Source organism: Scomber scombrus, chromosome 3, assembly GCF_963691925.1.
Source record: "Scomber scombrus chromosome 3, fScoSco1.1, whole genome shotgun sequence".
Lineage (NCBI taxonomy): Eukaryota > Metazoa > Chordata > Actinopteri > Scombriformes > Scombridae > Scomber > Scomber scombrus.
Window position 1 is genome coordinate 23062297 of NC_084972.1, and position 15379 is coordinate 23077675.

At 38.9% G+C, this 15379-nt stretch overlaps 1 protein-coding gene across 1 annotated transcript in view; it reads right to left on the reverse strand.

The window, feature by feature from the left end:
• Nucleotides 1–15379, reverse strand: part of ppp1r16b (protein phosphatase 1, regulatory subunit 16B) — an 87691-nt gene that overhangs the window by 54975 nt on the left and 17337 nt on the right. The window contains exon 2 of the mRNA XM_062415637.1: nt 1488–1900. Coding sequence (XP_062271621.1) covers nt 1488–1755 — 268 coding nt within the window. The 5' untranslated portion in view covers nt 1756–1900. The remainder of the gene's footprint in view (nt 1–1487; nt 1901–15379) is intronic.

The window sequence follows — 15379 nt, forward strand, 5'->3', positions numbered from 1 at the left end:
ATGTATATAAAGAAAAGAACAGATGGCCTTCAAAACTTGTACAAAGGATTTTTGTTATGCTGCCTGTGTTTTGCCTGCACTCTCAAAACTTGATAAAACACTACACACAAGCCAGGATTCACTAATGTTTTAATTTCTCTGAACAAGAATTTACAATATGCTGACCTTAAATGAATGCAGAGTGAACTGCTAATAATTCTCAGACTGTTTCCTTCAGTGAAAACATACAATAATGTTAAATGCAGATGTCTTGAAACTGAAAACAAATGAGTAGATGTTGCCTGTTCCTGGCAACCACTGGTGTTTAAAAAAAAAACAATTTAAAAGATCTTCATGATCACCAACAGCCACAACATTGTGGTTCAAAGTCTAAGTGATTCAGCAGACTTTCTGGGAATTTACACACAGCAAGAAACTGTACAACAAAAAAGTGTTTACTAATGTTCAAACCAATTTAAAAAGCAGTCACACTGTCTGTCTGTAATGAAGCAGAAAAGTGACTGATGAAAGGTGTTTGCAAAGAGCATTTCCTTTTATATGTTATCGTCTACTTCCTTTATCGTCTGCTGTTTTTATCAATTTTCTTTACGTTTCACAACATGTTAAAATCCAATAGGCCATCCAGACAACACAAATCTCAAGACTTGCAATGTCTCTTACTCCAGCTGGAGATTAAGCATACCAGTTCACAGTCCATGTGCAAGTGCATATGGGTTAATGTGGATGTGTGTGTGAGCAGTCCAGAACTGCTTTTGCAAATTATGTGAAAACACATCAGCCTTGTGGCTGTTTGTCTATCTCTAAAAAAACTGCTTGCAGAAGCAAAGAATGTACAGTAGCAAAGCCCAGGGCAGTATTTGTTACGGTTAAAAAGAGTTCAATCTAGTTTTGAGTTAAAGTGAGGTTAAATTAGATGCCATATGTAAAACATAGCAGCCTGTTATCATTCTCATACTCACTGACATACTGTTAGCACTGAAACGGCACCAAGGGGCTGTTTGTACAGCAGGAAAACAATTATTATCTCCAAATAGGAGGGCACCATCCATAGAAATTTTAATTAAAAGACTGGCAGAGTTTCATCTCAGTGTGACAACTCCATTATTTCCCAATGATAAAACAGCCTCCTAGCAGAACAAATGCAGTGCGACTGGAGTGAGTTCCACTGGCAGTTTAAGTGGTCAGACCCAGCTAATTGTTTTCCTGACCTTGGCATTTTGATATCCAGCTGAAGTAGTGAGGAGAGGCTGAAATTAGAGTCATTATTCAAATGTAGCGTCACTGAGCTTTGTGCTGGGTTTATGAAGGGAACCCCAGGACATATTTTAGTGTGTTGCCTTGTTACAACCAGAATAAATCTACGGGAGGTTGTATTTTGCGTGTCCATTGGTCTAGTGTGTTACGTGCAATTGTGTAGCTTGTGTCATCAATACAGGAGCAACATTTTTTTAATTTGCACATATCTAGATATTCTTTACTGTCCCTACCTTCATCTGGGTCATTCCTGGCTGACGCCTCCAGAAGTGCCACGCTGGCGGCAAATGACACATGCCTCTTGGATTCTGATTGCTGGAAGTTGTTGCCGTTGCGTGCCTTCTTGTCCGCCTTACGCTTCTTGTTTTGCATCTCCTTCTCGTATATGGCCCATCTCTTCAGCTGCTGGGTACGGCGCTTCTGGGCTGTCCGCAGCCTCTCCAGACTTGGCACCTTGTCCAGCTGCTGCAGCTCTTGGATCAGCTCCAGGTGGTTGGCCATGGCGCCGGAGGCAGGGGTGGCAGTAGTGGGTGATGCGTGGAGGGGTGAAGTTGGAGGGGGGAAAGTATGATTCTAGCGAGGGCTGCCCCTTCGGTGGTAACCTCCTCCCATCGTCATCATCATGCTTTCAGCAGCAGTAAACTCTCTGACAGAGAACACAGAGAAACAGAGAAGTTAATGCATTATTAATGCAAATGCAACAGATGCACTGGGGAAAGTTTGACAGCTTAAAGTGAGCACTGATCTGATGCACCAGGGCAAAATGCACTGAGAAGCACTTTGGTGGCCTAGTTAGTAGTCAGAGAGACCCAAGTTCAAGCTATCAAGCAACTAAGCAGCCTTCTGGAGTATCCTTGAGCACAGTACTGACAGCTGAATAACTTCTCTCTCAATAAAATTTCCATTTTCTGTGTCTTGCAACTGTGTCTACTGTGATAATGAAATCACATGAAGTCACATATATATCTATATATATCTATATATATATATATCTATATATATCTATATATATATATATATATATATATATATATCTATATATATCTATATATATATATATATATATATCTCTATATATATATATATATATATATATATATATATATATATATATATATATATATATATATATATATATATATATATATCTATATCTATATATATCTATATATATATATATATATATATATATATATAAAAATAAGTGCTCCATTTATTTGCATGATACACATATCAGGATGACACCTTAAAGATGTCACTAAAGGGGATAAATGTAGCTCTAAAAATAGAGGCCAATTTCTCAATTTCACCTAAATGACTGAGCATGGGTTGCCGTGTCAATTTTCCATTTGCTTAGTGAGCTGTTATATACTTCTGTCTCCATTCCTCTATCAAGGTTAACCGCTTCCTGAATGCTTCAAGTCTAAGTCAGTGCGATGAGAAGCTGATTTAGAGAAAAAACATACGGGGGCAGTGAGCTGAAACTGTGGTTTTTACATGTTACTGTTACCTTGATGTACCCGGCATGGCTGTACACATGAACAAAAGTCAGTCTGTACTTTTCTTTGTGACAATGGAGAGCTACACTGTCAGAGGACCAGTGAAAATCAACTTTAGTTTGTTATTAATTTTCAGTGATTGACAAAGGAAGCAGCATACTCTACTCTCTGTAAAGGGTGATTTAATCTCAGCAAATCTATGAAAAGTTCTTCAAATAATTGTCCAGAAGTTGAATATTTTACCTTTATCAATAGGACAGGTCAATAGCAGAACACATCACACATACACACACACACTCACACGCAACCTTACATGCAGTAATCTGACATCAGTTGAGTAACTATTAAAGTTACAGTGATTGAGCTTAATCAGTCCACTTCCTTTCAACAGCACTCTCAACAATATACGGACATTTTCATACATTGCAGCCAGAAAAACCTTGTGATAAAAGCTCAGCCCTTCCCAATCACCTAGCATGCAAACACAAACATTCATAGTCAAGTATTTCTCAAAAACAAAATTATACTTCGTATGTATTCTTTAACTTTAAAAACATATGTGCATGTGCAGGTTTTATATATGAAACCACAAATGCAGATAAATATGAACTCACATCGTCAGACCTTCACTAAAGAAACCCTGCAGTCCAGCAGCATTGCTTGATGAAACACTCCATAATGCAATGTGCTGCCCCATCTACTCCGTCTGTCACCAACCTCATGTATTTCCTCTGCAGCAGTACAGCACCTACCGTTCTTAACTGTTAAAAACATAATCAGGAAACAAGCAGTGCGATCACTTCCTACAGGCTCACTTTCAGTCCTCAGTATACCAGCAAAGTACGTGTGTGTGCATGTTTGTGTGTAACTGAACAAGATTGCGTTCGTTGCATTATCAACTGACAGCCAAGATGTCCTGACTCACAAATGAAACTCAAAACTAAAACCTTGACGCACTGTTGACTCTTCAGCCTTTTAAATGCAGAAAACTTTCCAGCACAAATATGTCAAGTCGTCCTCTAGTCCGATGTTCCTCTACAACGAGAGCTATTTATCAAATGACAAGAAGAGATCAAGACTAGTGCTTGTGTGAAAAGAGCATGAGCTGGAGATGCCTTTTAGCACGCCAAATTGCTTAATAGCAAATTATTTCTAAAGACTGGGTCAGACTCCAAAGGTCGATCACAAGAGGATTAGCTGCAGGGTCTCAAATTATTCTGGATTTCAAACTGAAGCTGTCAGCAATCCCCCCCCCCCCCCCCCCCCTCATAAAAATCTTTCATGGAGGTCAGACAGCAGATGTAGATGACAGCCATTGAATTTTTTCAAGAAACGATACAATACAGAAACGGGTTCACTTATCAGATTTAGTGTTATAAGTGAAAGATTTCTCTTTACGTACACAATTCACATGACTTTCTGTTAATATAATATCTGAGATTTGTTGATATGTGAAATTTTATACTGTTTGTATTACCTATTCTACCTGCGTATATACTTTTCCTACTGATGGGGCGGCACACATTCATTCAAGTTCAATCATTCATGACATCAAACAGAGCACCTTGCCTCATCTTAATGCATAAAAAGAAGACTGCTTGGATGGCGCAAATAATAAAATGCCACACACAGCTACTTTGCATATGTTCACCCATGATGTGTTTTCTAACTACATTGTTTTAACAACCTGCGGTTTGCAGGTCACTACTCTTTACAGTTAGGCCTACATTATTGTAGGGAAATTGTAAAGTTTTTATTGCCTACTTTATCTGTGAAATTAAGGTTTTCCCTTCTCTAAACTATGAGAACATTTTAGCAATGGATCTGATGAAAATAAAATGCTCCCAAAACCAAAATAGTCCACAGAATTCACAGTTAGAAATAAAAAAAATAAATTAAAAAAACATGGTTAAAGAAAAATATGTTTTTAATTAATTTTAACAGACACGTGCCATCCAAACAAAGATGTGGTCAATAGTTTACAGGTCTAACTTAGTGTAAGTGGCCTCGGTATTACCCTGAGGACTGTGTATACAGATACAGCTGAGTGTGTTATCACATGATTACAGATTAGTAAATGTTGCACAGCTCACCCTGAGGGAACAGTATCAGTAAATAAATAAAGACGAGGTAGAATCACCAGATTTTCCTCCTGGGATCAATAAGGTTTTAACCAATGTGACAGTAAGAGCCTTACTGTAACACGCAGGGGAGCTGATCTAGGAAAAAGGTTCCACTATGACCCCAAACTGCTGACATCTATAAAACATTTTACATGAACTGCTTTATTTTACAACTAAGCTGGATTTTACAAGCTAAATGTTTGCTCTGATGCATCGTGAATGAGCCAAGGCAGGCACAGCGTACCTCTCTCTCTCTCTCTCTCTCTATGTGGGACGAGAGTGCAGCGAACAAAGTGAATTAACTTCAAACAGGATGTGTAACAAACAAGGAGCGTCCAGTGTTTTCTTTAGCTGTCTTTGATGGTCAATGGCATTAGTGCTAAGAATATGAAACCCAGGAGCTACTGTTGATCAAATCAGAAGAATGAGAGCAGAAGTAATGATATTACTCATACAAACACACACACACACACACACACACACACACACACACACACACACACACACACACACACACACACACACACACACACACACACACACACACACACACACACACACACACACACACACACACACACACACACACACACACACACACACACACACACACACACACACACACACACACACACACACACACTAAAGTAAAAGTACAGCCAAGACAACAAAGATGCTAGTGTCAAAACCAGACCGACAACACACACACACAACACTAACTGTCTTTCATTTCCTTATAATAAGATAATGAGCAAGTGTGTAATTTCCTCTGGGAATGTTAAGAAATGTCCCTGTCACTTTTCAAAATGCTACCCCCTCTACTACTATTACAGTTTCTGTTTGATTTACTGACTAAATCTCTAATAATGGTTTCCTCTTACTGTCCGGCTGTCATAACTCTAATATGGTTAAAGTCCTGAGTTCACTCACCTGGGTCGCCTTCAGATATTAAATTGCCTGCTGAAACGGTTAATTATTCATTCAATTAGTCGATTTCAGGCTGTTTACAGGTTGTCTAATGGTGGATCATGTTGTAAGAGGAAGACCTATCATAAAGTATAAGGTCTCCATCAAGAACATGATTTGATTTTTAGTTGGTTAGTGCATTCGTTCAATTTTAGAAATCTACATAGCATTTCTAATTGCTAAATTTTCCCCCCGCTTCTGAAACCAAGCATTTGATTAACCCTAACCTACAACAGTCCAGGCCACTTTTGTTGCTGAGCTTTCTTCACTTTCTAACTTGACTTTTACACTCTAGTTAACTACCTGACTACTGCTGTCCACTCTTGGAAAATAAAAATGACAGGGAAGAGGAGATTTTGCCAAACTAACATGAATTTTTCCAAGCATATACCGCAGATATTAAGACTGATAACCATTTTCCTACCCTCCCACAAGCAACTGAACACATCAAAACGTGAGTGAAGAAGACGATGAGCTGCTGGGCGATAGGAAACCAGCACCTTTGATCGCACCAGCAGTTTTCACTGATCATCAAGTGTGGGAAGCTTTAAGCTTTTATCACTGCTCTGTGGGCTATGGCACATGGGGCAAAAAGTAGTTTCCATTTGACTATTCAACTAACGAATTGACTGGGGGCTGTCTGACAGCTTTCATGCTTATGTGTACTCTTATTTCTGTAACATTAACAACAGGTGAGGGACATTAGCACCGCTTTTGGTATTTAATAACCAGTTGAAGATAGAAGAGAATAAATGATTTATAGCCCCAGGGGAGATTGTCTTGCATTTTAAGAGCTTTAGCAGCGAATCAAAAACAGACAATGCACACACTCAGTGTATTGACGAGGTCCTAGTAGGATGCACAGGCAAACTGTTTGAAGATATGTAAAACACAGGGAGCTGCAGGCAACGGTAAGCCCTCTGCTGATATCACAGCCAGCCAAGGGCCAAGGCAGCAAATCACAGATTGACCTCAATCAGTTCCCTGGCTGCTGATAAGAATGTTATAGTGCACTCACACTTTGTATTGCACATTTTTATGGAAAAGGAAAAGCCTAAATTTTATGCAGCTCATTTGAAAAAGCAGGTCAGACAATGAACACACTTGCCCACGTCGAGCAACAGCAATCAGTAAACAGTATTTATGCCCAAAGTAAACCACCAACAAAGAGGACAAAAAGACAATTGCTAACATCTTTCTTTTTTTTCTCATTTTCAGGTTGTTGTTTTCACAAATTGCCGGCTGCCTACGCATCACAAAACCTCTGTTTTGTTGTGATGACGGGAACAGAAAAATGCAGACCATGCCATTCTATATCCTGGATAAAATTGAATTGGGTTACACTTTAGGAGGATTGTATGTCTTTCTTTGCCCAGAAACACATCAGACACAGCATCTTTCTGAAGCAAACAGTCCATTAAGGCTGTACAATTAATCAAAATAAGACCACTTGTTGCAGGCTTCTATACAATCTCATTTTTATGCGATAATGTGATGTAACGATTCTGCTGCGTTTGCATTCTGTTGCATTTGTTGCATCAAAGTAGGCAAACTCATTAAAATATGCAATAATTAAGATCAGCATATATGATGGAATAGTGCCTATTTAATGAGCCAGAAGTCACCAAAGTTAGGCTTTTATGGACAAAATCTTTCAATCTAGCTCGCTACTTTTTCCCCACTGGCTAGTTACTTCATATATTTGTGGAGAGCCCTGCTACTTCAAGTGTGCATTACTCGATGTGACACAAAATGTACACAGGAAACAGGGGACAGGATATCGATTTAAAGAGACTAACATTAGGTGTCAAGCAGCAGTCGGGGCAGAAATGTGATACATGCATCCTTTTGAGGCCACAGCAGATTTATGACCGGGCTGAACTATGACACCCACCATACATGACCCTGACAGTCTGTTTTGATCTTTGAATAGTCTACAGACTGTGAGAATCTTTGAGGGGCTCTAACCTACTGGAGTTTGGAGATGGAAAACATTGTAAGTGGACTAGGCCTCAGTGTTTTGGATGCACAGGCTACATCTGGCTACAGGTGAGCTGGGTTTTAGTTATGAACTCAAAACAGGAGGACTCTTATTCAAAACGTGTACTAAAGAGTAGACAGCACACATCATTTTTGAGTTAAGCATTTCACATTTGTCTGAATTGTCTGTTATTAAGAAAGCCTCAAACCATAATTAACTATTTTGTTGACCTGCCAGACAGAAATATAAAGGAAGGAATCTTATGATAGAAATACACATAACTTTTCAAACACAATGCACTTTAAAAAAAGTGCACATGTGTCAAGGTCCCTGGGCTAACTGCATGAAAATTGGATTAGTTTAGACACTGTCTGACATGGCTGCCTAATGCTTCAGTACAAAGGCTCATTCATTTATGATCCATTTTCTCTCTTTTCATCCCTGACAACTATAATGCTGCAGTGTGTGTTCGTCAGTTTCCACACTTATGCGCACCAAACGCTCCCTCTCAAGGACAGAGGAAAAAAGAAAAGTGACTGAGGACATTTTACCAGCCCTCACTCAATTTAGAAGGAGCTGTTCAATTAAAAAAAGAGCTACAGTTAAATTGGTCATGAAATGGTGTTAAATGCTCAGGATAGGAAATGAATGCTTCCAATGAAGGCCTGAAAATTATAACTTCACAAAACTGTGTGTGTGTGTGTGTGTGTGTGTGTGTGTGTGTGTGTGTGTGTGTGTGTGTGTGTGTGTGTGTGTGTGTGTGTGTGTGTGTGTGTGTGTGTGTGTGTGTGTGTGTAGCAGTGCTGACATCACCTTTGATTCACTCTAATATTTCCACAAAGCAGCAGGATTGAGGTCATTCTGGACCATTCATCATCATTATGAAGGTGATTTGGCAACAAAGGGCAATATCCTATAGATGTATAGATAATAGCAGTATGGTATGTCCAATACAACACAGCACGTATACACCACAGGCAGAATTTAATGTAAACCTTTTTTATAAAATGTCCTGCTGGAATTTCTGTGCAACATTTTTAGATATTTATCCCCTCACATCGTTCTTGTTTATTTCCCACATGCACATCAACCCACACGTACATGTTTGTCAACAGTTAGGAGAAATAAACTTTGTCATTCAATTTGACAAAACAACCCAACTCAGCTTTTTTCACTATTCTTTCAACTGTATCACATGGTCTTCATCAGCAAATACAGTTTGCTCTAGGGGTGAGCTGAAAATGACTCTGCACACTGGTCTGTGCTCTCAGTTTGTGTTTGTTGATGAGGTTTCATCTCTGGTTATGAGGTCTGGGAGTCGACTGAACAGTTTTCAGATTGTACAGTGCGCAGTTTGTCTCTAGCTGCTGGGTAGCTAATGTTAGTGAAAAGTAGTCTGCACATATCAGACTGATGTCTTGTAAAGAAACATGGAACAGCAGAGAATCAATTAGTGAGCTGACCTTTCTCCTCTGTGCGCTGAAACTGATTATTAAACTGGATGAATGTGATCTACTTGGTTGAAGCATCTGGTACTGACAGTCTGTATAGGCTAACCTGTATTTTATACGTCATGATGATAGCTTCGCGGGTAGTGCAGGTCTATTAGTATTCTTCCTCACCTGTCTTCAAAAAAATATGATGTTTCAATCCTGCATTTTGTAGGCAAAACATCAATATTGAAAGAAAACAATAGATTAGATTATTTTTGGTCATCCCTTATTTGGTCAGTCATGAATCTGTCAACATGCAACAATGCAAAAGATTGACACATCTATCTCTGTGACAAACTCCATTTACTAATGAAAGCCATGTCATACAGTTAAAAGCTATACAGACAAGGCTAGTAAATGGACATTGAGTTTGGATTGCTTAGTCAAAGTACGGTTTTCAATTTGAAGAGTGAACTTTGATGCTGAAGACATTGAGGTTTTAAAATACGTTTTTGACATCCATCATTTGAGGAACCCATGTAACATTTCTGAACACCACTTCTGTGGCGTCCTTAGTTTTCAAACTCAGGTCTGTTCTCCAGGCAGCTGTGCAACGGAACAAACTTCACAGGAAATCTTTTGACCTACGTGTGAACGACAGGAAACAACCTCACGGAAACTAGAGTAGTAGAAAGTAACTTAAGTACTGATACTGCATCAGTACTGGGACACTATTTAAAATTGGCAATGATATCAGAATTTTCCGTACAGCAGAGAATCTAGACTGGAGCCAGCTTGCTGTTTTTATCTGTTATCCAAAGACCAAAGTTCATTAGCTTTAAGAAAAAATCCTTCTACCATTCAAACAGTGTGCCCTGTCATGGTGAGTTCAAGTCAACAGATAATATTACAGATAATAAACAGTTAATTTCCTCTGCATCAAGGCAGTGCAAGGTAAACAGTCGTATCTATTCGTATATAAGAGTCAACAATGTATTTGAATCTATTTGAATAGTCTAGTAGAAATCTGTCACTTGTGTTGAACGCTTTTGTCTGAGTGCCAACAGAATCAGCATCTTAACGCAGATTCTTTCAGAGAGAGAACGCATGAAAACTAACAAAGACTTGACGCTCAAAATGAAGCCTGGAGGTCTGATGACAAAATGTTTACAGAGAATCACCAGAATAAAATGTTCAATAGAATATTTGAAAGGAGAAGGCCAAACATTACTCTTCACTACATTAAATTACTTACTGGACAGGAACATTATAGGAAAAAACATTGCAATTCAGCTTGAATAGAGGCTGTCTGACTTGAAAAAGACTGTTAATTGTTGAGTGGAATCCAGAGTAGATAAAAACAGCGTAGAGGTCAAAAGGTTTCTAGTTAAAAGATAAGTTTGACTATTGTTAGAATACCAAATACGCACGTCTCATTCAGTATCAAACAAAATATTTTAATAACTATAACTACGTCTTTTTAAAGACTTCCCCTTCACTCACTCTCATCCAATTATGATTATATACTATCTTTATGTCTCCACAATACATTACAGATATGCTTTTCATAGCAGGTCTTACAACAAATTACTTCACCTGTTTAAAGTCCATAATGTGACAAAGAGCAGGACAAAGCAGTGCAAAGCTTCACACTTGTTCTCACAACTGGAACAGACAGTAAGTAAGGATCAAGTTGCCAAAATAAGAAAACTCAAGCCAGTGAGGTGATGGACGAGGCCGTGCACTGGACCACAAAAGAGTGAGATTTGTTTGTGTTTTGTTCCTGTGGTGCCGTACTTTTTGCAGTCCCCTGTCCTCCTCGCAATACATCATCTCCTGTTACGAGAAGACAAGGTAATACGGTTATCAGTCTATGTCTGGCACGAGCAGATACGATGACAAAAAAATGTACACACGAAAAGAGACAGACACCCGACCAGGAAAGGAAGAGGCGAACACATCTGAGAACAGAGGTGAAACCAGCTACATGTGAAAGGATTGATTAGTCAAACAACAGAAAAATAACCAGCAATGATTTTGATGATGGGTTCATTAACCATTTTTAAAATGCCAAAGTTTCTCTGGTTCATATCTTAAATCTAGTCTTACATAATATTATATCTTTGGATTTTAGGCTGTTGAGTTGAATAAAAAGTAGTCGCCTTGGTGTCTGATGTCTATTTTCTGAGTTTTAATAGACTATACAATTAATGGAGAAGAGTGAGAAAGTTATCATAAGTTGCAGCTCATAAAGGCGATTTTCTACATTTTTGCAGAAGCTGTATATTTTTGCTATTGTCCAAAAACTTTTAAACATGTTAATGAGCCACATTGCTGCACTGAGTGACATGTTTCTTCACCACAAAGATTACAATGACGGTTAGGGTTAGGTTTGTATAGAAACAGCTCCGAAGTTCTGGGTGATAGCTAATAAAAAGTCTTTGGGTTTCCAATTGTTGGTTGGACAAAACGAGACACCTAAAGGCTTCTTCTTGAGCTGTGGAAAATTGTGATGGGCATTTTTTCTATAATATTTTACAGACCAATAATTTACATGAGAGCTCGACCAATATTATCATCCAATATTGAACTATCACAGATATGTCGGTATTGGCGTATACATTGTTCGATATGTGCTCTTTTTTTTTAATGTACACTACCGGTCAAAAGTTTTAGAACACCCCGATTTTTCCAGTTTTTTATTAAAAATTATGCAGTTTAATGCCTCATTGTACTCTGAAATGAAAGCATAGAACAAATAAACAATTGAGGTTAAAAAAGAAATCATGGAATCAATTTATAAACCAAAATGTATTCTAAACTTTTGACTCATCAAAGTAGCCACCTTTGGCAGATATAACAGCTGAACACACTCGTGGCATTCTTTCTACAATGGAAATCAAATATTCTGCAGAAAGTTCTTCCCAACTCTGTTGCAGAAGTTCCCATAAATGTGTGGCACTTGTAGGTTGCTTTGCTTTCACTCTTCTTTTCAGTTGATCCCAAACCCACTCGATGGGGTTTAAGTCTGGAGACTTTGCTGGCCCCTCCATGTTTTCAAGCTTACCATCTTGTTCTTTTTTCCTGAGGTAGTTCTGGCATAGCGTGGATGTATGTTTTGGGTCATTATCTTGCTGTAGGATGAATCCCTGACCAACTAGGCGCATAACAGAGGGTACTGCATGGCGCTGCAGAATGCTGTGGTAGCCGTTTTGGTTCAGGGTACCTCTCACTCTGTACAAGTCACCAACCCTGATCCAGAAAAACAGCCCTAGACCATCACGCTTCCTCCTCCATGTTTGACAGTTGATGTCACACACTGACACACTCGCCTACTCGCCGGCGTACAAAAATCCTGCGTGATGAACTGAAGATTTCAAATTTTGATTCATCAGTCCATAACACCTTCTTCCAGTCTTCAGTAGTCCATTGGCGGTGTTTCATAGCCCAGGCAAGCCTCTTCTTATTCTGACGTCTTAGCAATGGCTTTCTTGCTGCAACTCGACCTGTCAAACCTGCAATTCGAAGTCTTCTCTTCACAGTTGAAACTGAGACTTGCTTACTCCGACCACTATGAAGCTGTGCTTGAAGCTGTTGTCCTGTGAGCCGCCTATCACGCAAGCTGTTGACTCTCAGAAACTTGTCTCCTGATTTTGTTCCTCTTCTTCCACTACCTCCTCTTCCTTTCAGAATTTCCCCCAGTTTCTGAGTGCTTTTTGATGGCGAAGGAAACTGACACCTTGACTTTCTTTTCAATTTCTCTATAGGAAACCCCTACATTTTTAAGTGTTATGATGGTCTGTCTCTCTTCCATTGTTAATTGCCTTTTTCTTGCCATTTTTATAGCAACACACTACTTTCTGCAGTACAATACTGTTCAAATAATGCTCACAAGGGTATGGTACCACAGTGTGTTCCAACACTACTTTTATGCAGACAGAGGGGGTTGTAAGTAATCAAGAAGAGTTGGGACATCTGTAGGAATTGGTAGTACCAACTTTCAAGGTTTGATCAACCTCCATTGCTGCAGAACAGCTTTAAGTTGTTAACCCATTTCTTGTTCCCTGAAAAAGGCCATTTTGTATAATTCTGAAATGTACATTATTTTTCCGTTTTGGGTAACTTTACCTTTTTTTTTTTTTAAAGTATAGTGAACTTTACTGTTTCAGTGCACTGACATCATTTTAAACATTAACATTTATTATTAAACAGTAAAATATGTCTCCTTTACACATCTTTGTCACAAGTGTTTGATAGACACACATTTTTTGTAATGATCACTCTGTATATCTGTATATATGTGAGATTGCCGGCCAATATATCAATATTGGAATTTTTTTACTCCCTGATATCGGTATCAGCATCAGTCCCAAAAATCCAGTATTGGTTGGGCTCTAGTTTAAAGATTTTTTAAATGTTAGTTGCAGCCAGTAACAAGTAACACACAACTTCCTACACAGAAATACACAGATAACACATAAATATACTTGCATCAGCAATAATGTCAGTAACAGTGCATGACATTTAGCAGTGAGGAGGCGCATGCTGTGTCAGGACGCTCCATATCGAGACACAGTGGCGGCAGTGTCGTACACAATGGCTCAGTGTGTGTGTGTGTGTGTGTGTGTGTTTGTGTGCATTTTATCTACACTTCTGTGTATTCATGTGAGTTGTACAAACCCCTCTATGTGAGGAGAAATTGTGTGTATACTGTGTGCGCATGCCTGCTTATGACACTGTGGCCTCAGCAGAGGAACAGGGAGCAGTGTCCCTCCAATCAGCGACCCAACCCACCGTGGCCCCCGAGGCCCTGAGACCTCATGTTCCAGGCCGGTGCTTATGTCTCCAGGTCCCACTAATTCATTTAATCACTTACTAATACCAACGGCGGGCCAAGCTGATTAAAAAAGCCCACCGAAACCATTCAGCCAGATAGTAGCAGGAGTTACAGCGCTGTCGTACAAGTAACGCAGTCCATCATTTAATTCATTTCCTGCAGAAACCTTGTATCACTAAGAGGTTCTTAATCAACTGGCCGATTTGGATTCAGGGTTGCAAAGCATAGGAGACAATTTCACTGTTAATTACAGTAAAAAATTAGAAAATTACTCCACTATTTCTTCAAGGCACTGAAGTGAAACAGAGGATTGAGTGTTGTACGGCTATGCAAAGCTTCTATTTCAATCGATGTTAACTTTTCACACCACTTCAAAAATGTACAAAAGGGATTAAAGAGAGAATTATTGTTTAAAGACATTTGCAATAAAAGAGCTCGATCCAATTTCACGTATAAAATGAGCAACCTAACCTCTTGGAGTGGAAATGAAATTACTTCTTCTGATTTCATGATGCAACTGAACCATAAAAAGCTTTTGCCAAGCATAAGTCTTTTCTGCTTTTACCAACGTGCTGAGGGCATTAGAGACTAAAACCAAATCCGTAACATGAGACTGTGGGCTAACTGTTGCAACACTGTGTCTGTCACTGGTGCAGGTGAAGAGCCTCGGCCAACCTGTTACACTCAAAATTAACACAGTGCAGCAACATTATCTAAAAGATGTGATTAACAACCAGAGGCACATCTTAACATGACACGCTTCGATTGAGAATTCATTCAAAATTATTTAGCATGCAGGCAGAGAGGGTGAAATGGATCACTAAAAGTAATGAAAATATTGTTGAAGTGTTCTGCCTTTCCCAATTATAGTGTGTGTGTGTGTGTGTGTGTGTGTGTGTGTGTGTGTGTGTGTGTGTGTGTGTGTGTGTGTGTGTGTGTGTGTGTGTGTGTGTGTGTGTGTGTGTGTGTGTGTGTGTGTGTGAACTTCAAACTATTCTTAAAAAGGGGGCAAATTAAGACACAAAAGCTTATTACAGACAATTCAAGGATCACTTATTGTTTTTCTCAGTGTTTTAGAAAAAATTGTAAAAAAATATCCTATTTCACATAATGAGTAATATAAAACAACACCCAGTTTTTTTTTTTAAATCTGACAGGATTATTGGGGTAACTCTGAGATTCATTCATCTAAACCATTTTATTTAGGAGGTAAAACCCAAAGTGAGCACATCTAAAATGTTGCTAATAATCACTCACTGATTACGCAGGAAAACTGTCTTTCACAT